Source organism: Peromyscus leucopus, chromosome 2 (assembly GCF_004664715.2).
Source record: "Peromyscus leucopus breed LL Stock chromosome 2, UCI_PerLeu_2.1, whole genome shotgun sequence".
NCBI lineage: Eukaryota > Metazoa > Chordata > Mammalia > Rodentia > Cricetidae > Peromyscus > Peromyscus leucopus.
In genome coordinates, this window is record NC_051064.1 from 97,567,108 (window position 1) to 97,587,402 (window position 20,295).

Here is a 20,295-nt window from a genome sequence, read left to right on the forward strand (position 1 = left end):
TTCAAAAGGATTTTTTGGGGGATATGGCAAGATCTACATTATTAGTCTTTTTGTAAGATGTTACCATGTACATTCTTTTGAATATCTTTATTTTTTATGTATGATTTTTTTTTGTTTTCATTTAACTTTATTTTATGTACATTGGTGTTTTGCCATGGGTGTCAGGTCCCCTGGAACTGGAGTTACAGACAGTTGTGAGCTGTCATGTGGGCGCTGGGAATTGAACCTGGTCCTCTGGAAGAGCAGGCGGTGCTCTTAACCACTGAGCCGTATCTCCAGTCCCGAATATCTTTATTAAATAGAAATTGGAACATCAGAATTGGAGCATTGTATACCCATGTATCCATTTACAAGTTCTGTCAGCACATTTCCAGTATGCTCCATCTTCAACCCTGGTCACTGTTCCTTTCCATGTATGCGGATGAAGAAAATCATAGAAAATATGTTACATATTTCATCCATAAGTAAAGTTCAGTGTTTTATAAATAGCCTTATCTCTAAAATATTCAGATAAATACACTTAGTTTTCCCACATATAGAATGGTAAAAACAGATTTTGCTAATTTCTAATTCCACTCTTGAAACTGGTAAGTGGTTCAAATTATATTTGCAGCTAAACCATTATAAGAGAACTGGTAAACATTTCACTTTAGATAGACCCTTCCCATTTAGGGCTAGTGTTTCAAGAGCATGTCCTTTGGTCTGTTAATGTGCTGTGATTTATTAGCTGTATTTCCAAGAAAAGGTTTGGTTATCAAGTAAATTTTAAATTTTCTTTGTGTGTGAGGCTGGGGGGTGGGGTTGATGAAAACCCAGGCAGCGTCTTATACATGCTATGTGAATGCTGTTCAAAATTCAATATTTTACTCTTAAGTTATCAGAGAACACCTCAGCTTAGTAAAATCTATATAAGTACTAAAGGAGAGAAACTTAGTTCGCCTTGTTTAAATTCATATTCTTTGGTAATTTGATCAGGTACCTTTTTCTTTTTCTGTAAATGCATGTCAGTGTCATTGTGGAAAGTTAGTGTTCTAGAAAAAAGTTTGGAAAATATTGTTTTGTTTATTGAAACATAAACAGTTATGTGAGGATTACCTAAGTATTCCTAGCTCAGAATGAATTGAAAGATAATCTCCCAAAAGAGATACAGAAATGTGTGTTTTAAAAGAAAATTCATCCCAGTACTCGGGAGGCAGAGCCAGGCATATCTCTGTGAGTTCGAGGCTAGCCTGGTCTACAAAGCGAGTTCCAGGACAGGCTCCAAAGCTATACAGAGAAACCCTGTCTTGAAAAACCATAAAAAAAAAAGAAAAAAGAAAAAAGAAAATTTACAAGTAGTTGTGATGCCCAGTTTAGAAGCCATTGCAATATTGGATATGACAATTGTATGTGAAACCCTTCCTTACAATCACTGTCAAAATCAGTAGTGATTATTAGGAATATTCCTCAACATTCTACCTATGCTTTAAATTGCTGCCAGTTTTTAAGAAAATTTTGTTTTTTAGGTTCAGGCAGCATTAAAAAATATTACTCAGTTCTGTGAATTCATTTGTGAGTATAAGACCAATTTATATAGTCCAGGCTCACTGTTTCTCACTTTGTTGATATAAATCTAAATTTGTATTTCTTTATTGAGCAAAATTTTAGTATAATTTCAGACATTGCAGCACATGTATTTATTAATACCAGAATCTGTTCATTTTAGTTAGTAAACAATCATCCATAGGTGTTCTTTTTCCCAGTTTGTGGTTTCCTGAATACTGTCGACACTAGTAAATGCTGGTGGTGGAGATAAATTATTTAACTTGTAGCCAACCAGAGTATGAGTTACTGCATTTGGACTTGCTTGTGCAAGTCAGTAGAAAAATAATTGTATGATATTTACATAAGGTACTGAATAATATGAAGGTCTACTGGTTATAGTTTTGTTTGTCAAATAAAAATCTTTTTGTCTAAGCTATAAGTAGACCGATAATATTTTTCATAATTTCAACATGATAAAATTATTTTTCTTCATGTACCTCATTGACATCTATATATCTGTCTTCAATAAACCCATCATCATCTACCACAAATGAATGCAACTGTTCAAATATTACTGTGGTGTCTTCAGAGTTTGTATCTGTTATTTGTGAAAGAGAACTTGGGTTTCTAGGAAGACCATTTTCATAGGGTTCTACTTCATGCTCTTCCAGGCGATGATGATTGTAACTGAGCAGAATATTGTACCACACTGGACACTTGATAGCAATGAAGATGAGGAGCGAAGTTAGCAGGACAGTGAGGACAACACCAACAAGGAGAGCCCAGCTTTTTCCAAGAGGTTCATGTTCTTAAATAGAAGAGAGAGAGAGAGAAATGTCGTTAAGTTGACAAAAGTCAAGCAGTGTTGGAAAGGAACATACTTTACAGTTTTCTTTGAATTAAAGTTACTAATACACTAAAGAAAAAATTGGTCAAAGAACATTGTTTTCCAAATGACTAAAGGTTGAGCAATCCTAATTAAAAAACCCAAGATGCTCCAAAATCTGTAACTAACTCTTTGAGCACTAACATAATTTCACAAGTGGAAATCCATAGCAGTTCTCAAGGGATAGGCCATAGTAAAAACACAAATGTCCCAAAAAATAGTGTATAAAATTATCTTTAGACTACATACATGTGGTATTTTTGACACCTAAGTGAATTTTGTATATAGACTTGGATCTCCTGTCATGCATATGTAGTAGTCTATAAAATAAAACCAGGTATTGTTACTAGCTCACATAAAATCATTAACTTATACTTGTGAAGTATGTTGGTTTGGATAGTAAAATAGTTGGCTAACTAATACATAATTTCAAGTGCATGATATCTAATATAGCCTCAGTTGGAATCTAGTATTTTGTAAATCTTCATTGAGATGGATTGTTCTTTTACATTGTTCATAGAAACTCAAAATAGTGAAAGACAAGGAGAACTGTGTGGTTAGTTTGACACCTTCAGCAGTAGTAATATTCAAAACCAGTAAATTACCTGAGTTCCGTGTTAAGTTGTTTAAAGAGCCATTGGAAGTTGAATTCCTCATGGACTGAAAATCAATATAAAGCTCTTCAGTTATAGTGGAAATAAATTTAGAGTGGCATTCAGTTGTAAAGGGTGCTGACTTGATGCTGTATTGCTTTAGCTCATCTGGATAGTTACACATGGTGATGCTCTCATTTTCTAGAAAAGAAATAAATTGAGACGTATTATAGACAATAGAAGTGGTTCATAACACAATGTTGATCTGGAATTTTTGGTAAGTCAGTCTCATTAGAGAGACAATAAGAAGGACTGGAAAGTTGTCTTAGTGTTTAAAGCACTTGCTACTCTTGCAGACAGTCTCTGTTTAATTTCCAGCTTATACATGGTGGCTCATGAGCATCCTTAACTCTAGTTCTGGGGGATCCAGTGCCCTCTTCTGACCTTTACAGAGACCAGGTACACACATGGTACACATACATACATACATACAGGCAAAACACTTAAACATATACTATGAAATAAATGAACCAAAAATTTTTTATTGTAAGAAAAGAACTCTTGATGAATTTACATGCCAACATGAGTGTTGATGCATATTCTTGGTATGCAAGTTAATTGCAGTATGTTTTGTTTAGTTTGTATGTTAGAAAATTTTATGATTAAGATTATTGTTATAATCTGGATCCTAAGCAGAGCATGCTATGCAGTTAACAAAATAAAACAAGACCTTGAGTTCAAGGCCCAGTGCTGAAAAACAAATAACCAACCAGACAAAAGTAAGGCACGTCTTTTTGTGTATTTTTTTGTGTATTTTGTGGTACAATACACCAAAGAATATATAGGAAGTACTTGAAGGAAAATTAATCTTTCTTTTAAGCTAGGATCTCAGTGTGTAATCCTGGCTGGTCTAGAATTCACAGAACTCTGCCTGCCTCTGCCTCCCAAATTCTGGAATTAAATGCACTACCACCACAGCTGACTTGTAAAATTAATATTATATAATGACTCTGCATGTTTAATACTATCATCTTGCAGATACCAGTGTTGAAATTACAACTCCCCCCACCAGGTGGGGTGAGAGTGTGTTTATTCTGCAGTTTCTTCCAGGTGGTTTTTTTTTTTTTTTTTTTTTGGCTTGGTTTGATTTTGGTTTATTTTTAACTGTGCTAGAGATCAAGTTCAAGGCCGGAGTCTACCATTGAGCAATACTTCCAGCCCAGCTGTTTTCTTTTATCTGTTCTAATTCTGACATAAACCATCAAAGCTCAGTCACATTGTCTTCTCGCTTACCTAATGTCACATCAGACTTGTTCAGCCAGTTCTGCAACTCGAGTAGACTACAGGTGCAGTTCCATGGATTTCCATCCAAAGTTAGTAACTCCAGATGAAGTAGGTGTGGTACTTCAAAATGGCTTATCAAGTTGCCTTGAAGATTCAGAACTTTCAGGTTGTTTAGAGGCACAAATGTACTGGGATTCAGTTGTAATATTTTGTTTCGGCAGAGATATAACTGTTTTACTTCATTTAAGCCAACAAATGAGCCCTGTTCAATTACACTGATAGAATTTCCACAGAGATTTAAAATTTCTAGGTTGGAGAGATTACTGAAACTATTATTATATATGACAGTAATGTTATTCTCCATCAAGTAGAGCTCAGTGAGTAAAGAATACATCTGTAGCACCCTGATGTCTGAAGCATTCAGAGTGATCTGATTATAACTTAGATCAAGGATGGTAACATTGTTACTGATATCCTCTGGAATCAAGGAATAATTCCTTTTGGTAAAATTACATTTGACTTCCTAGAAAAGAAAAAAAAAATGAAATGCTTTAATCAGGAAAAATTCTAATGAGTAATTAAAATTACATATCCAAGATGAGATAGTGGATAAAAATAATTCTGGAAAAAATTATACTTTAATGTGAAAAAGAAAAATCAAATGTGTTTCTTTATGGAGATGAAATACTAAAGATTAAGAAAATTTTGATACAACCACTCAAGGAGAGTACTTTGTTCCACAGATAACTTCTACCTGTTACTATATAAGCATTACAGAAAGAACATAACCCAACAATCTCTGTCTAACAGCTCAAAACTTTGGTATTTGAAAAGTAAATAATTGCTTTCTATCAAATATAGAACCATGCTGGATGTATGATGCATACTTTTAATCCCAGGTAGAGGCAAATGGATCTCTGTAAGTTCAAGGACAGCCTGATTTACATAATTGTCTCAAAACAATATCAAATTAAATCACGATTGTTAATGAGCTAGAATACAAGAAATTATTCCCATATGTAATATATACCAAATAATTAGTTCTTGATGGATCTGCAGTTGAAATAATGCAGTCACATGGTAGTAAGTTACATCAGTGAGTTTTTCTTACATTTTATGGTTTTTATTGATTGACTTGGTGGGGTTCTTTTTGTGTGTGTGTGTTGGTGTTGGTTTTATTTGCAGTAGGGTCCCACAGTATATTGCATGAGCTGGCCAACTCCTGATGATCCTGCCTCATGCTAATACATTCTGGAGGTATATGTCAGCACAACTGGCTTAGTTGCTTAAGATGTCTATTTTAGGCAGAACTGGGAATTGAACCCAGGCATTAGACTAAAACTCTCCTACTGAGTTCTATCCCCAGGCTATATCCCATTTGTTTACATTATTATTATTTTGTATATGTACAGTATGTGCTTACCTGTGTATCGGGAGAAGGAGAGGTCAATGTTGGATGTAATTCAGATCCTCTTGCTTGCACTAAACCATTGCCTCAGTTCTCTTGCCCCCATCCTATGTTTTGAACTGATTTTTTTTTGTCTTAAAACTAATCTCTAATTTTATAGTGAAAATTTACAGAGTTCTACTTTATTCAGCTTTTAAGTTTTTTTTTGTTTGTTTTTTTTTTTTTATTTTTATGTTTATGTGTTTGTGTGAGTTCCTGCATGTAAGTATTGCATCATGTATCTGCTTGGTATTTGTGGAGGCCAGAAAAGTGTTTCAGATCTCCTGGATCCGGAGTTACACATACCTATGAGCCAACATGTGGGTTCTGGGAACTGAACCTGGGTCCTCTGCAGGAGCAGAGGGTGCTCTTAACTGCTGAACCATCTTCTTATTCCCATTTGGTTAGCTTTTAAGAAGATTCATTTTATAGAACAAAGAATGCTTTCGCTCAGAGGTTACAGAATTTTAGTACATAGATAAGTAAATATTTAATTTTTATTTTATATTAAATTTTATTTATATTTGTATGTGTGTACGGTATTGTGTATGTGTGTGTGTGTGTGTGTGTGTGTGTGTGTGTGTCCATGCACATGCATGTCATAGCATATGTGGAAGCAGAGGACAGTTTTCAGGAGTCCTCACTTTTCATAGTGGGTTTTGGAGTTGGAACTCAGGTTGCTACCCTTAGTCGCAAGCACTATTCATTAGCTGTGAAGACACCTCACTGGTTCTCAAAAGTTTATTTTTCTTTTATACATTTTACTGCCCTTTTTCTACTATTGATCATAAAAACTTACTGTTTCAGAGGCCTGGCTTTTGTCAAACAGTAGTAGTATAGAGAATGGCCAAAACAAGGTCATGAAGCATTTGACTTTCATATCGAAGGCCTAAGAGAGAGAGATAAACTTTAGAGGTGAGGACATACTGATTTCCTTTTTCCCTTTTACATGTATTATTCTTTTAAAATACATAAAACATGAAACATTTACATTGCCTTTCATTATCCTGTATACTAACCTTAAACTAAACAGCCCCTGTGACTATTCAAAAATACTGAGACTCAGTATTTTTCTAGTGTGTCTTCTTAGCTTCAGAGTTAATGAAAAAACAAAACTTATAGACAATTTAAATACTTGTGTTAACAACTTTCAGCATATATGTAGATTTTTAAAAAAAGCCCAGAGGAATGTGTATTTACGATTATGTGCATACTTAATATATTTAAATGGATGCTTCTTGATATTTCAATTTTGGGTGTTGTATTGATATTATAATTGATTTGTAGTAGTGGAAGATAAAAATTGCTACTTTTTTCTACTGTAATCTCTAGTACATTGTCTGTTCACTTTCTAACAGATGCTAAATGAATTTTGCCAGATGAATATTCAGGGTTTATAATATCATGATCACATGTAAATTATTGGTTACAGAACCATGTTGTTGGTTTTTTACTCTTTTTTGGGGGGCACCACCCAGCTCCCCAATAAATCACACATGGAGGCTTATTCTTAATTAAGAATGCCTGGCCTTAGCTTGACTTATTTCTAGCCAGCTTTTTTTTCTTTCTTTTTTTTTTTTCATTTTCCTTTATTAAGAAATTTTCTATTCACTCCACATACCACTCACACATTTTCCTTCCTCCCTCCTCCCACCCCCTTCAGCCCTCTCTCCCAAGCCACCCTGCATCCCTACATCCCCCAAATCAAGGTCTCCCATGGGGAGTCAGCAGAGCCCAGCACACTGAGCCTAGGCAGGTCCAAGCCCCTTCCCACTGCACCAAGGCTGTGCAAGGCGTCACACCACAGGCACCAGATTCCCAGAAGCCTGCCCATGTACCAGGGACAGATCCCGATCCCCTGCCTGGGTGCCCCCCAAACAGTTCGAGCCAAACAACCATCTTCCATATCCATAGGGCCTAGTCCAGTCCCATTGGGCTCCACAGCCACCAGTCCACAGTTCATGGGCTTCCACTAGTGTGGCCGGTCATCTCTGCACGTCCTCCCATCATGATCTCGACGTCCCTCGCCTGCAGAATCTCTCTTCTCTCTCATCAGTTGGATTCCAGGAGCTCAGCCTTAGCCAGCTTTTCTTAAATTGTCCTGTCTGTCTTTTGCCTTTGGGCTTTTCCCGTTCTCCTATGTACTCTTACTCCGTGACTTGCTGTGTAGCTGGGTGGCTAGATGGCTAGCCCCTGGAGTCCTCCTTTCTCTGGCTCTAGCTCTCTTTTCCAAATTTCTCCTATTTATTCTCTCTGCCTGCTAGCCATGCCTATCCTTTCCCCTGTCTTGCTATTGGCCAGTTCTTTATTAGACCATCAGGTGTTTTAGACAGGCACCGTAACACAGCTTCACAGAGTTAAACAAATGCAACATAAACAAAAGTAACATACCTGAAAATATTCTACTTCAGAACCATGTAGCCTGATCACTTTTTCCATTTTAGACTTTTTTTTCTGCTAAACTGAGTTTTTTTAATGTGTTTAGTTTTCTGTTTTTTTTTTTTTTTTTTTTTTTTTTTTTTTTTTGTCATGAATTTATTCCCATGCTGTTCCATAGCAAACTTCTCAGTAAGTAGTGCATAGTAAGTATTTCCTCATTGCCAACTACATGAAAAGCCTCTCTCGGAGCCTGTTGCTATGCTTGGTCTAGACATGCTGACCAGTGGATGGCATTTCCACAGATGGTCATGTCTGACTTTCATGTACAGATTCTTTGTAGTTTTTTTTTTTTTTTTTTTTTTTTAAACAGATTCCTGTTTTTTAGAGTTCCTTGTCTTGTTTTATTGTTGGGTTTTTTTTGGTGGGGCATCATAACTTTCCAGAAGGACCACAGGAAGGACTGTTTTGGTGTAAAATCTTGAGTGATTTGTCTAGAAATTGAATTCTAGGTAGGAAATAATTTTCCCTCAAAATACTGATGGCCATTGTCCTACTGTCTTTAAGTTTCAGTACTTACGTTTTTCTCACTCTTCTTCATCTTGTCTAACTTGCCTCTCCCTAACTCTCAAAACACCAAAAGTCAGTGTCTTCAACTTCATGATCTTGTGCCTTTAAAGTTTGCTTTATCAGTCAAATTGGGCACCTGGTTGTCCCTTCCAAACTGGAAATTATATCACTCAGTTCTGAGAAAATTATTTTCTGAATTATTCCATTGATTGATAATACTATTTGTAGAGCTGCCTAAATTGAGTATTGTACCATCTGGAATAACTTTTTTTTTTTTTTTCAAATCCTTACTTTCCTATATATCTTATAGTTTTGCTCTACTTTTTGGAGACAATCTCAACTTTATCTTTTTTCCCCCTACATTCTTTAAATTCTAGACCTCTTTTCATTCTCTTAATATTTTTTTCTTCAGTAGGTCCTGCTGCATGGATATATTTTCTTCTTCCTCCTCTTCCTCTCTTCCTCCTCCCTCCCTCCCTTCCTTTTTTCCACCCTTTGTGCTTTTTTGTTGTCTTTTTTTTTTTTTATGAATAGCTTTTGTGTCCCCAGGTTTATTTTTTCCAGCTATGGAAGCATTCTTCATGAATGTTAATATTTTGCTTGCAGTAAAGTGGAAAGCTAAGTGGCTGATAGAAAGCTATGTGTTTGTATATGCATCACTGACTATAGACATTCCTGTAGAATGAATGTGCTGGACTTGGGAGGAAATTCTCACTGTCATTACCTTTCTCTCAGACTAGTTGTAGTCCATAGAACAACTTTTCTAAATTACTTCCTATACAAGCAAGGCTCTAGCCATCCTTCCAAGAACAGAGTGCTAAAAAGGTGGCTTAATACTGATTTTGGTGTATCAGCTATAACTTCATATCAGCGGTGTTCCTCTATTGATTTGGGCCTAGTACCCAGATTCCTCCACAGGAGAATAAAGCTCTTCCCTTCCATAAAGGAGAAGCATCATGTGTCAGAACAGAGGTACGGAGGACTTCTTGCTTCCTCCTCTACTTACAGAATACCTGATAATGGTAATTTCTGAACAATTTAAGTTCCTGTAATAGAAATCAAGTGGTTTTTCTATTTTTTTCCCATTGTTAACATGGAAAAAAGTTTGCTTTTGCAGTTACCTTCTTTTAATTTTCAGACTGCTAAATTTTATTACTGTTACTTTCTAGTCCATTCTCTCTTTTCTTGTGAGTTTATACTCTTCTTTACCTTGAACTTTTATTGTAGTCAAGTTTTGAATAGAAGCCAAAGTTAATAGGTGTATTTAATATGCTGCTCAAAGTAGAAATTGCCCCTTATTGAAAAGTAATATTCTTAGTTTCTATTTTCTATTTCATCTTTTTTTTATGATAATGTTTCATATTCTCTGTCTACCTGTTTTCTCAAAGTCATCACATGTTTGAAAAGATATAATTATTTCTTGTCATGTTTAGGGGTCTTCTAAAATTTATAATAACTTACACCTTTTAAAAGCACTTTTTATACTTACTTAAGAATTTTAAGATTATTGCATCTGAGCAGAAGTAGAAAAACTGAGTAGAGTAAGAAGATTCTTTTCAAGTTACTGAAGCCTGTTTGCTCATAGGTGATAAGAATTTATTATTTTTCAATGCTGGACTGTTCTTGTCCACTTTTCCATTGCTTTCAATTTGTTGATCTGTTTAGCTTTATTTCCCTTCTTCTTTTGTCTTTTCAAGTTTACTAGAAAAAGCTACTTTGTCTCCTAGATTTTATATAATGTAAGTTTTATATGGTAAACACTCTATCACTCTTTTAGAGCCAGAAGTGGGATCAAGCTACAACTTACTCCACACCATTGGTCATAAAAAAGATGCCTAGGTCTTTTATGAAAGCTAGCTTACCTGTGCTTAATAATCTCTAGGAATCATTGTGCAGCTTCTTTGATGGCTTGCACAGTGGTATGGCAAGTTTAGTCCTGATGTCCTCGGTGGTATGCAGCCTGAGTGAGGAGAGGTGAGTAATGGAGAAGTGCTAGTTTTTCAGGCATATAAGATAAGGATGGTTAAAGAAAGCAAATAGGCTATGAAAAAATTAACTGATTTAAGAAAAGAGTTGGTGTGGAACAGAAGCAAGTGAGGGCCTTTCGTGGTAGTTCATGCTTTTAATCTCAACTCTAGGGAGGCAGAAACGGAAGGATCTCTATGAGTTTGAGGCCCCCTGATGCTCATATGTGTTCCAGAACAGAAAAGAATACATAGAAAGACCTGACTCAATTTAAAAAAAAAATGAAGATTGAAGTGGAGTTAAGGTAGGGCTGTAAGCCTGTGGCAAGAAGAAACTAGAGGATCATGTTATATTTATCATCTAGTAATTGTTTTCTATAGATTACTAAAAAAATTATGAAGATTAGAAACGTTTTTCTTCAAATGAATTTTAGAGTTAAAAGCAGCATATAGTCAAGGTTCTACTGTCAACATACCTGCAGTATCACTATGTTTAAAGTTTTAACCCACACTGTCTACAGGCTTTTTCACACATGCTTATATTTTTTGCTCAGGGAGAGATCAACAGAGAGTGAATGTTAACAATTGTGATGCTACATACATCCTGTGACAAAAGTATTTCTTCAAAAGTTGATTTAGAAAGAAGTCAGTTAAAAAAAAAAAAAAAGACCGTTAAATACGGCCATTTCTTTTGAGGTTTTTCTCAATATGTAAGTTACTTTGAAATGATTTTTGTGTTTTAAAAGAATTAATAAAATCATGATAAATAGAGCATCAGTTTCTGTTAGCTGGTTTATGGATTTAAGAGCCTTACACAGGAAAACCAAATATATACCCAAAGGGATAATGCTAATACAGAAAGCATGTTCTTCTTAAGAAGTTTCAGTTCAAGTTTAGGAATTTGGGTTTATTTTTCTATGACTTACTATATGCAGTGAGATAAAAAGATGCTGCACTTATTTTGATTTTGTTACATAAAGTCCAGAAGTAATTTTGTCCTTCTATATTTTAGGTATTTTATTCCATAATATACAGTACATTTGGAGTGAGATGTTAATGATTAAGTTATCTTTTACTTCTTTCCTTTCCTATTATGTGATTTTTGAATTTTAAAACTTAAACAATAACTAACTTACATTGGAAATGATTTTTGAAAACTGTTTAATAATAGTAGTTATCACCCAACTTCAGTAGTTTCAACTAGTGATTCTTTTAATCTTGTAAACTTGTTTTAAGGTTAAAGTTACTTCAGACTTCTCTGATTAACATTTAAAAATTAAAAAAAAAGTTCTTTAAAGTTTGATTAGCTAGATGAGATCTTTGTATTCTGCTGGAACTTTATTTGTAAAGAGCCGTTGGCCATTTTCTAGGTTTATATTATTTCTGCAGTAGACAGCATGAAAATACGATCGTGCTTTCTGCTCTTTGTCACTAAAGGCAAGGATTGTTCTACAGATTTAACAAACTTCATGTTTGAACTCAGTACCAACTACCAGCCCTTAAGTGTATAAGTTCTTACCTTTGCTTTGTCCTTTTTGTATCTGAGACGGACGGGTGTGCTCACGACGTTTATTCTGGTTCTTCTACTGCATTGGAAAAGCCTGTGTCAGATGACTGCACTTCACTTTGTCTCAACCTTTGTACCCAGTGAGCAAGTGATTAAGAAGAAGCTGGGCTTCTTAGCAAAAGATTGACTAGAAGCCTAATTTCTTAAAGACATCTGTGACTTTTTAGTGTAACAAATAGCAGTTTGTTTAGTTTTTGTGTTTTGTTTCAAAATTTCATCAAAATATTAACAATTTCATTTCATGGCTTAAAGTATATAATATTGAGAGTATTTTTGAAAGATGTTTCTAAAGATATGTGGGTTAACTGTAAAGCTATTTTGTATTTTGTTAGATTCAAATTAAAAATACACCTCCAAGTTTTATATTCCACTGCCTTTCAACATTGTTGTTTGCTCATTTTTATGGTACCTTGCTTTTATTAGTCACTTTACTGCCAGGTTATAACAGGGGCAAAGTGCTCAAGTCATTTAAAGACCTGACAGCCATTATATGCCTTCAGAAAATAAGATGCCTTCCTTGTGATGTAATCTTAATCCTCTGTAAATGTAGTATTATACAATATTAGTTCCCATCTAACTACAGTGGACATAGGAAGAAACAGTGTTTGTTGAGTAATGAAATGTAGAGTGATTTTTTTTTTCTCCAAAAGATAGTTCCTTGATGTCTTAGTAAACTTGATAAAACTAAGATTGAAATAAATGGCACTTTGTGCTTCATATTTCTGTGTACTCACCTAAATTTTGGCAGTAGAAAGCACATTGTTATATTGTAAGTGTTGATGGTCAGAGGGAAAATATCACTGCCTGTTCAACAGTGAGGCAAAAAAAAGTACATTCCCAGTTGTCTGTTATATTACCTTTACATTTTATTTGGTTATTCTGAGATGTTTGTAGGAAATGTTCTAAGTTTAGGTTCCTTTTGCTAGTTGTAGGATATGAATGTATAGAAGGTATGTGGATCTAATGGACTTAGCTGCTAATTGATTGAGGACAGTAGAAATTGTTATCTATGAGTGAATAATGGTAGGTTAATCAGATTTTGAAAACCAACAAGAAATTCATGATCTGGATACTAAAAATCTATGTTAATCAAACTCACTCTTTCCATTTTTCTTTCTTCTCTTTTTAACAGGCTCTTACTATGCAGTCTTGGCTGGCCTAGAACTCCCTGTGTAGACCAGGCTGCTCCCAAACTCATAGAGATCTGCTGCCTCTGCTGCTCAAGTACTGGGATAAAGGCGTGAGGCACCATACCTAGCAAATAAATTCTCTCAGCTTTCTTCAATGAAATGACCCCTGGCAGGTCAGCCATACTCCAGGACAGGCTTCACTCCCAAGAGAATTGCATAACACAAACTGCACTGGACCGGGGCAGGAGAGAGAACTTAAAAGTTGAGGAGAGGGAGCTATGTGAGGGTAGATAGGGCAGATATGGAGGAATAGGGTAGGGATCAAAATTATATGATTCTCAAATAATTAATAAAAATACTATTTTTAAAACGAAAGTTACTGTATCCTATCAGTAATTGACTATGTAGAAAATAAAATACAGGGCACACTAGTGGTATTTCTTGTGATTATATTGTGATTGAATGATTAGGATAATCATGACTATTATTAGGAAATTAATGTATTATGGTGCTAAAATATGTTTGGTAAATACCCGTTTGTCTTAGTTAGGGTGTTTTTTTTTTTTTTTTTAGTCTTATGTGCATTGGTGTTTTGCTTGTGTGTGTGTCTGCTTGGGGGCGTCTGATCCCTTGGAACTAGAGTTACAGACAGTTGTGAGCTGCCATGTAGGTGCTGGGAGTTGAACCCCGGTCCTCTAGAAGAGAAGCTGGTGCTCTCAACCACTGCGCCATCTCTCCAGCCCTTTAGTTAGGGTTTTTATTGCTGTGAAGAGACACCATGACCATGGCACTCTTATAAAGAAAACATTTAATGGGTGGCTCACTTATAGTTCCAGAAGTTCAGTCCATTATCATCATGGTGGTGTGCAGGCAGACATGGTGCTGGAAGCTGAGAGTGCTATATCTTGCAGGCAGCAGTTAGTCGACTGACTGTCACACTGAGGGAAACTTGAGCAAAAAAGACCTCAAAAGCCACCCCCACAGTGACATACTTCCTCCAACAAGGCCACACCTCCTAATTGGGCCACTCCCTTTAGGGGTCATTTTCTTTCAAACCACTACACTATTGTATTTAAAGCAATAGGTAAAAGCACATTTAAGCAAAGCGTATTATTGATCTTAAGGTATACTTTCTTCTTAAGGTTCTAATAGAACTTTATTGTTGTTGTATATACTCGTGTGCATATGAGCACACGAGCACACATGCTGAGTGTGTGGATTTGGTCTATCCTGCTTTGGGTTCCATGGATTAAAAGATCATCAGGCATGTGCAGTAAGCACTTGGACTCACTGAGCCATCTCACCCAACCTATGATTTTCTTTTTAAAAAAATCAAACTGGGGCTGGCACAGTGGCTCAGTGGTTAAGAGCACTTGTTCTTGTAGAGGACTGGGGTTTGGTTCCAGCACTACACATGGTGATTCACAACTCTTTGTAGCTCTAGTTCCAGGGATCTAGGAACCTCTTCTGACTTCCATGGCACTTGGATTTTTATGGCCTTTTAATGGAAACCTTAAAGGGACTCTCATAGGTCAGAGGTACATGGACATTAGTTTTTTTTCCATCTTTCTCCCTGTTTGATAAGCAACAAACCTTTTTACCTCTTAGGCAACTGATTTTTTAAAGGGGCACATACATACATGCATCAAAACACTCATTCACACAGGATAAATAAATCCTAAGAAAGTGTTCATATTGCAGTGTAGCTCTCCTTGTTGGTCAGTTCAGTCAGAGTTGCCTTGCCTTAAATGATTTACATTATAACTTTCTATACAGAGTTTAATTTGATCAAAGAATGCTGTGACTAAATGATGTTTGAAAATCACTATTTTAAACTAAAACTTACTTTGGGAGTATGATCACCAAAAGATGAAATGAACCCTCATATGTACAAGGCCTGAGATAATCTTTCTCTTTTATTCATACATTTAAATGGAGAATACAGAATCTGGGTTCAGGGATGCCAAAGAGAAAAATCTATGCTACTGGGATCAAGTTGTATATACTTTGTAAAATATAAATATAAGGGCTGGGCAGCGGTGAAGTACGCCTTTAATCCCAGCACTTGGGAGGCAGAGGCAGGTGGATCTCTGTGAGTTCGAGGCCAGCCAGGTCTACAGAGCGAAATCCAAGACAGGCACCAAAACTACACATGGAAATCCTGTTTCAAAAAACAAACAAACAAATAAATAAATAAATAGATACAAGGACTTTCTTTCATTCACTGTGCTTGATTTTCTTTTTAAGTACCTCTAAATAAAATTTTTGATTTTTTTCCCCTTAATATACTAACAAGAACATTGCATGCTTTTGATTTCAGGAAGGAGAAACAGATCAGAAGTGTAGAAGAAGAAGTTGAACAAGAAAAGCAAGCAGCAGATGGTATTATCAAAAATATGTCTCCTGAAAAACAAGTCAAGTACATAGAAATGAAAACCACAAATGAGAAACTCTTGCAGGTAATATTACCTTGGACTGTGTGCTAGGCATGTAGCACAATGCTACATGTACTCAAAGTCAGTTTGCAAATCAACATCAGTGTGCCTGAGAACTGACCTGGACCTACTCATCAGAATCTCATTGTAACAACATCCTCAGCTAATTCCCATGATCTTAGAAGCATGAGAAGCACTAATACAGGATTCATTTTTTTTATGTTGCATGGTGTTCTAGTTTTTAAAAAATACATAATAGTTTAGTTCTCTGCACCTTTCAGCTTTATATGTCATAAAGGTATATGAAAACACTTGGATGAACTTACTTGAGACAAGGTCTCACTATTTAGGCATGGCTGCCTTGAAACTTGTTCTTTAGACCAGGCTGGTATTGAACTCACAGAGATCCTCCTGCCTCTGCCTCCCAAGTGCTGGGATTAAAGTAATGCAACACCACACATGGCCTAAACACTTGAATTTTTATGGCCTTTTAATGGAAACCTTAAAGGGACTCATAGGCCAGAGGTACATGTACATTAGTTTTCTTTCATTTTTCTCCCTGTTTGGTAAGCAACAAACCTTTTTACCTCTTAGGCCCCTGATTTTTTAAAGGAACAGTTTATGTGCCATCATGATGCTTATTCAAGCCCAGATGACACTTCCCTGAAGGATTACCAAAACATTGGGCCAATAACCACCCAGTAATGAATATTGTTTATTTCCCAGATACTCCTTCATTTAATTTTAGTAAAACTTTTTTTAATCTTAGACAAAATTTATTGTATAAAATGAGTCATTGAAGAAAGAATATTGTAGAAATGCCGAACTACTACCAAAGTATATTAAATTTTACACAGGGATTATGAATGACTAATCATTAGTTCTCTCTCTTTCATCTATCCCTCTTCTCTCCTCCTTCCCCCTCCTCTTCTCTTTTCCCTCTGTCAGTTGTCCGTCCCTTCCTCCCTCCCTCCTCTCTCTCTCCTCTCCCCTTCCTTCCTTCCCTCCCTCCCTCCCTCCCTCTTTCCATCCATCTTCCTCCCTTTGTCCTCCTCCCGTGTATATGTAAGTCTTGGTCCTAAAAACAATTAGGCAAAAGATGTGAAAATGTGGCTGAAGATTAGAATTTTAAATCTTGATTTTGAACAATGACATCATTAGTTTGAAGGTTTCTGATAATTACTATGATCAGGACATTGGTAAGATAATTGTGACAAAATCTGAAGTTTTTGATGGTATGTAGGAAGGAGTTTAGAACTAATGAAAGGAACTATCCCAAATAGGATAAAACCTTGGTAAGTTGTAGTCGATGTGAAAAGATAGAAATTGAATATATTTGCAAAATTTGTTACATTCAGAGGTGAGATACTAAAAAAATGAAGAAAATATTATTACTTTACATTTGCCTTTTTCCCTTTTAGGAATTAGATACACTTCAACAACAACTAGATTCATTAAACATAAAAAAGGAGAGCCTAGAAACTGTGAGTACAAGCCATGGATTGCTTTCCTGTCACTAAGCTCTGAGAGATAATTAGGGGAACATTAACCCAACTCATGGGCTCAGGAGTTGACTTACAGGAGTTCAGTATATTTTCTTCCCATTCTGAACCACAAAGGTCTCAGATGGGTAAGAAGTACATTGGGTTTTTTTCTTGTTGTTTGGTTTTTTCTTTAGTAACTACTGGATACAAAGCAAATCATTGCCCCACAGTGCTGTGCAAAAATGTAACAGCAGTTTAGATACACTATAGGAGACTGAAAACAGAGGGTGTGGGATGTGGGTGGATAAAGCCTCTGAGGGTATAACACTTGTGTTTTTCTTTTCTTTTTTTTAACTTTTATTGATTCTTTGTGGATTTCATGTCATACATGCATTCTGATCCCACTTATCTGCCCGTTTCCACATTTTTTAAAAACAGTTTTAGTTCACAAAATAAAGGCATGTGTATGGTTTTAAAACTGAAAGAAAAAATGGCATAAAATGTTTGTTTTTAACCCCTTTTGGATAGAACTACTTTGACATTTACTTCCTCCTTACGCAATTTCACGAGCTCTTTATACTCGTCACTGGTATGTTCATTTAATCTCCATAGCAATCCTGTAATCCCTTCTGGTTGTTAAAATAGTAGAAAACTTCAAATGAGATTCATGTTTGGAATTGTGCTATGGCACCTGTAGCACACCCTTGGCTCCCTTCCCTCCTACACATGTATTAATACCATCTTTTTGACTGTCTTTGAGCTACCCTTCAATATTTTAAATTAGTGCATTGTATAATGTTTGTGATTAAAAACATCCTTGCAAATGAATAGGTTTTCTGGGGTTATTAATAATCTCCATTGAAAATGTACATTTTTAAGAAAAGATTTAGTTTTAGTTTATGTCTAGGAGTGTTTTGTCTGCCTGTATGTATGTGCACCACATGTATGCCCGTTGCCTACAGAGGCCAGAAGAGGAGTATATAGTTCCACAGATTAATTGCTCAATCAACAATAGGTTCAGATGTCAGTATATTCATTGTTATCACTGCAGTCACTTTTAGCTCTTTTTATCTAAAAGTATTTGATCACATCTGTTCCATTTTCGAGATTATTTTTGTGAAAGTGGACCTGTGGTAAATACACAGCAACTGTTCTCCCTGCATTAGTTTCCCAGTGTTCCTGTAACAAGCGGTCATAACCTGGGTTAGTAAAGCAGTAAACATTTATTTTCTTGGGGTTGTGGAGGTTCGAAGTCACGTGTGTCAGCAGGGTTTGCTCTCTCTGAGACTCTGCAAGGTCCTAGTTTCTTCCTGGTCACCATTCACTGACAGTATTCCCTAAGGCAGCTTCTTCCAGGCAGCTGCTGCCTGTGCTCAGTTTGCACTCCCAGGGTGGGCTCCCTGTCCGTCTGAGGACATCAGTCATGGTGGATTAGACAGCCTCGTGGCTTTCTCTTAATTTTCTGTCTCTACAAAAGACCAACTACAGTTTCCTTTTTTGTCCTCAGGAAATAGCACACTCCCAGGTAAAGCAAGAGGCTGTATTGCTACATGAAAAGCTTTATGAGTTAGAGTCCCATCGAGATCAAATGATTGCAGAAGACAAAAGCATGGGGTCACCGATGGAGGAGAGGGAGAGGTTGCTTAAGCAGGTAGGGCAAGAAAGTTTCCTTCTTTGTTTGTTTATTGTTTGTTTTTTTGTTTGTTTGTTTGTTTGTTTTGAGACAGGGTTTCTCTGTATAGTCCTGGCTCATAGATCATGCTGGCCTCAAACTCAGATATCCACCTGTCTCTGCCTCCTGAGTGCTGGGTGTTTACCCCACCTCCCAGCCATTCATTTGTTTGAAGAGCTTTGAATTAAGAAGAAAACCAGTGTGATTGTTATCCAAAAACAATAGTTAGCTTCACCTCAATATGAAATACTGAGCCAAGAAAATGTAGAAAAATCTTGCTTTCTTAAATAACTTGGTTTTGGAGTAAATAGTAATTTTTTATTTTTTGGTGCATATTTTAGTCATTATTTCATGAATACTTGTTTATTGATAATTTAAGTGGTTAGATAATCTCATGGAAAATAAGTTCTATTATTTATGTTTATCTCTACAAAAAGAAGTATTCCAAATCTGATGACTTTGGTGGTTAGTATCAATGTCTTCATGAAGACAACGGAATTTAACCATCATATGAAATTACACATGACATAATCATGTGCCATAGACCATGCTATGAGCCATTTTTTCTGTAGCTTTTCTGCTACTTCTTGGTTGCTTTAATTTAGCAGTAAATTACAGTGAATGTGTTTATGCTGACATGTGCTGAGTCCCAGACCCTTCAGAGAACCTTATCTTCATTTGGGTCAGAGGTCTCTCAAGGAACTCCTCTGTTTTTCGTTTGTTTGTTTGTTTTTGTTTTTTGTACCTTGTGGGTTCTTGGAAAGTTATGGATCAATTCAGTGATTGTTAGAATCAGTCTTTCTAGAATGGTCTTAAAGTCTAAATCTTGGTTTGTGAGATGTCTCAGCAGGTAAAGGCACTGGCTGCCAAGTCTGGCAGCCTGAGATGAACCCCAAGAACCTATGTGGTCGAAGGAGAGCTAGTCTCTGCAATTTGTCCTCTGACTTCCACAGCTGCACTATAGTGAAACCCCCACGTGCAATAAAGAAATTAAAATGTAATAAAATTAAATTAATCTAAAACTTCAGAAATTACTTGCAAAGAAAAGGTTAGGGGCGGGAAAGAAGAGAGTGCTAGTTAAACCTGAGTAAGTGGGGCTCGGTGGCACATACTTGTAGTTCAAGACTCGGGGGGCAGGAGCAGGTAGATCTCTGTGAGTTTGAGGTCAGCCTGGTCTACATAGCAAATTCCAAGACAACCAAGCTACATAGAGAAATCTTGTCTCAAAAAATTCTAGGATTAATAAATGCATATCTCTTCTATGGAATAAGGAATTACGTATATTCCAAATACTACATGGCATGGTATAAATGTGCCCTAAAAGTTACTCATTGTTTTTCTGAAATTTGATTTTACTGGGGCT

The 20,295-nt window shown here is 36.1% G+C and overlaps 2 protein-coding genes across 8 annotated transcripts in view; one reads left to right on the top strand and one right to left on the bottom strand.

Moving 5' to 3' along the window:
• Positions 1–20,295, top strand: part of Ift74 (intraflagellar transport 74) — an 86,160-nt gene that overhangs the window by 30,285 nt on the left and 35,580 nt on the right. For all 5 annotated transcript variants that reach the window (XM_028870319.2, XM_028870318.2, XM_037202710.1 and 2 more), the window contains 3 exons: positions 15,662–15,800; positions 17,198–17,260; positions 18,768–18,911. In XM_028870319.2, coding sequence (XP_028726152.1) covers positions 15,662–15,800; positions 17,198–17,260; positions 18,768–18,911 — 346 coding nt within the window. The remainder of the gene's footprint in view (positions 1–15,661; positions 15,801–17,197; positions 17,261–18,767; positions 18,912–20,295) is intronic.
• On the bottom strand, positions 1,598–12,305 carry Lrrc19 (leucine rich repeat containing 19). Of its 3 annotated transcripts, XM_037202712.1 has the most exons (6): positions 12,164–12,305; positions 10,543–10,640; positions 6,534–6,623; positions 4,297–4,810; positions 3,016–3,204; positions 1,598–2,332 (listed from the first exon to the last, which is right to left on the bottom strand). In XM_037202712.1, the coding sequence occupies exons 3-6, from the start codon at positions 6,612–6,614 to the stop codon at positions 2,004–2,006; spliced, it is 1,113 nt and encodes a 370-aa protein (XP_037058607.1). In that variant the 5' UTR covers positions 6,615–6,623; positions 10,543–10,640; positions 12,164–12,305; the 3' UTR covers positions 1,598–2,003. The 3 variants fall into 3 exon arrangements, with proteins under 3 accessions (XP_037058607.1, XP_028726154.1, XP_037058608.1); XM_028870321.2 differs by lacking the exon at positions 10,543–10,640; XM_037202713.1 differs by lacking the exon at positions 12,164–12,305 and having other exon boundaries at positions 10,543–11,414.

Excerpts from the sequence above, each read along its gene's own strand:
- Lrrc19 (XM_028870321.2), bottom strand. The coding sequence starts at position 6,614 with ATGAAAGTCAAATGCTTCATGACCTTGTTTTGGCCATTCTCTATACTA. Across the intron at positions 3,205-4,296 it reads CAAGTCTGATGTGACATTAG|AAAATGAGAGCATCACCATG; the intron begins GTAAGCGAGAAG and ends TTTCTTTTCTAG. Across the intron at positions 2,333-3,015 it reads CAACTTAACACGGAACTCAG|AACATGAACCTCTTGGAAAA; the intron begins GTAATTTACTGG and ends CTTCTATTTAAG.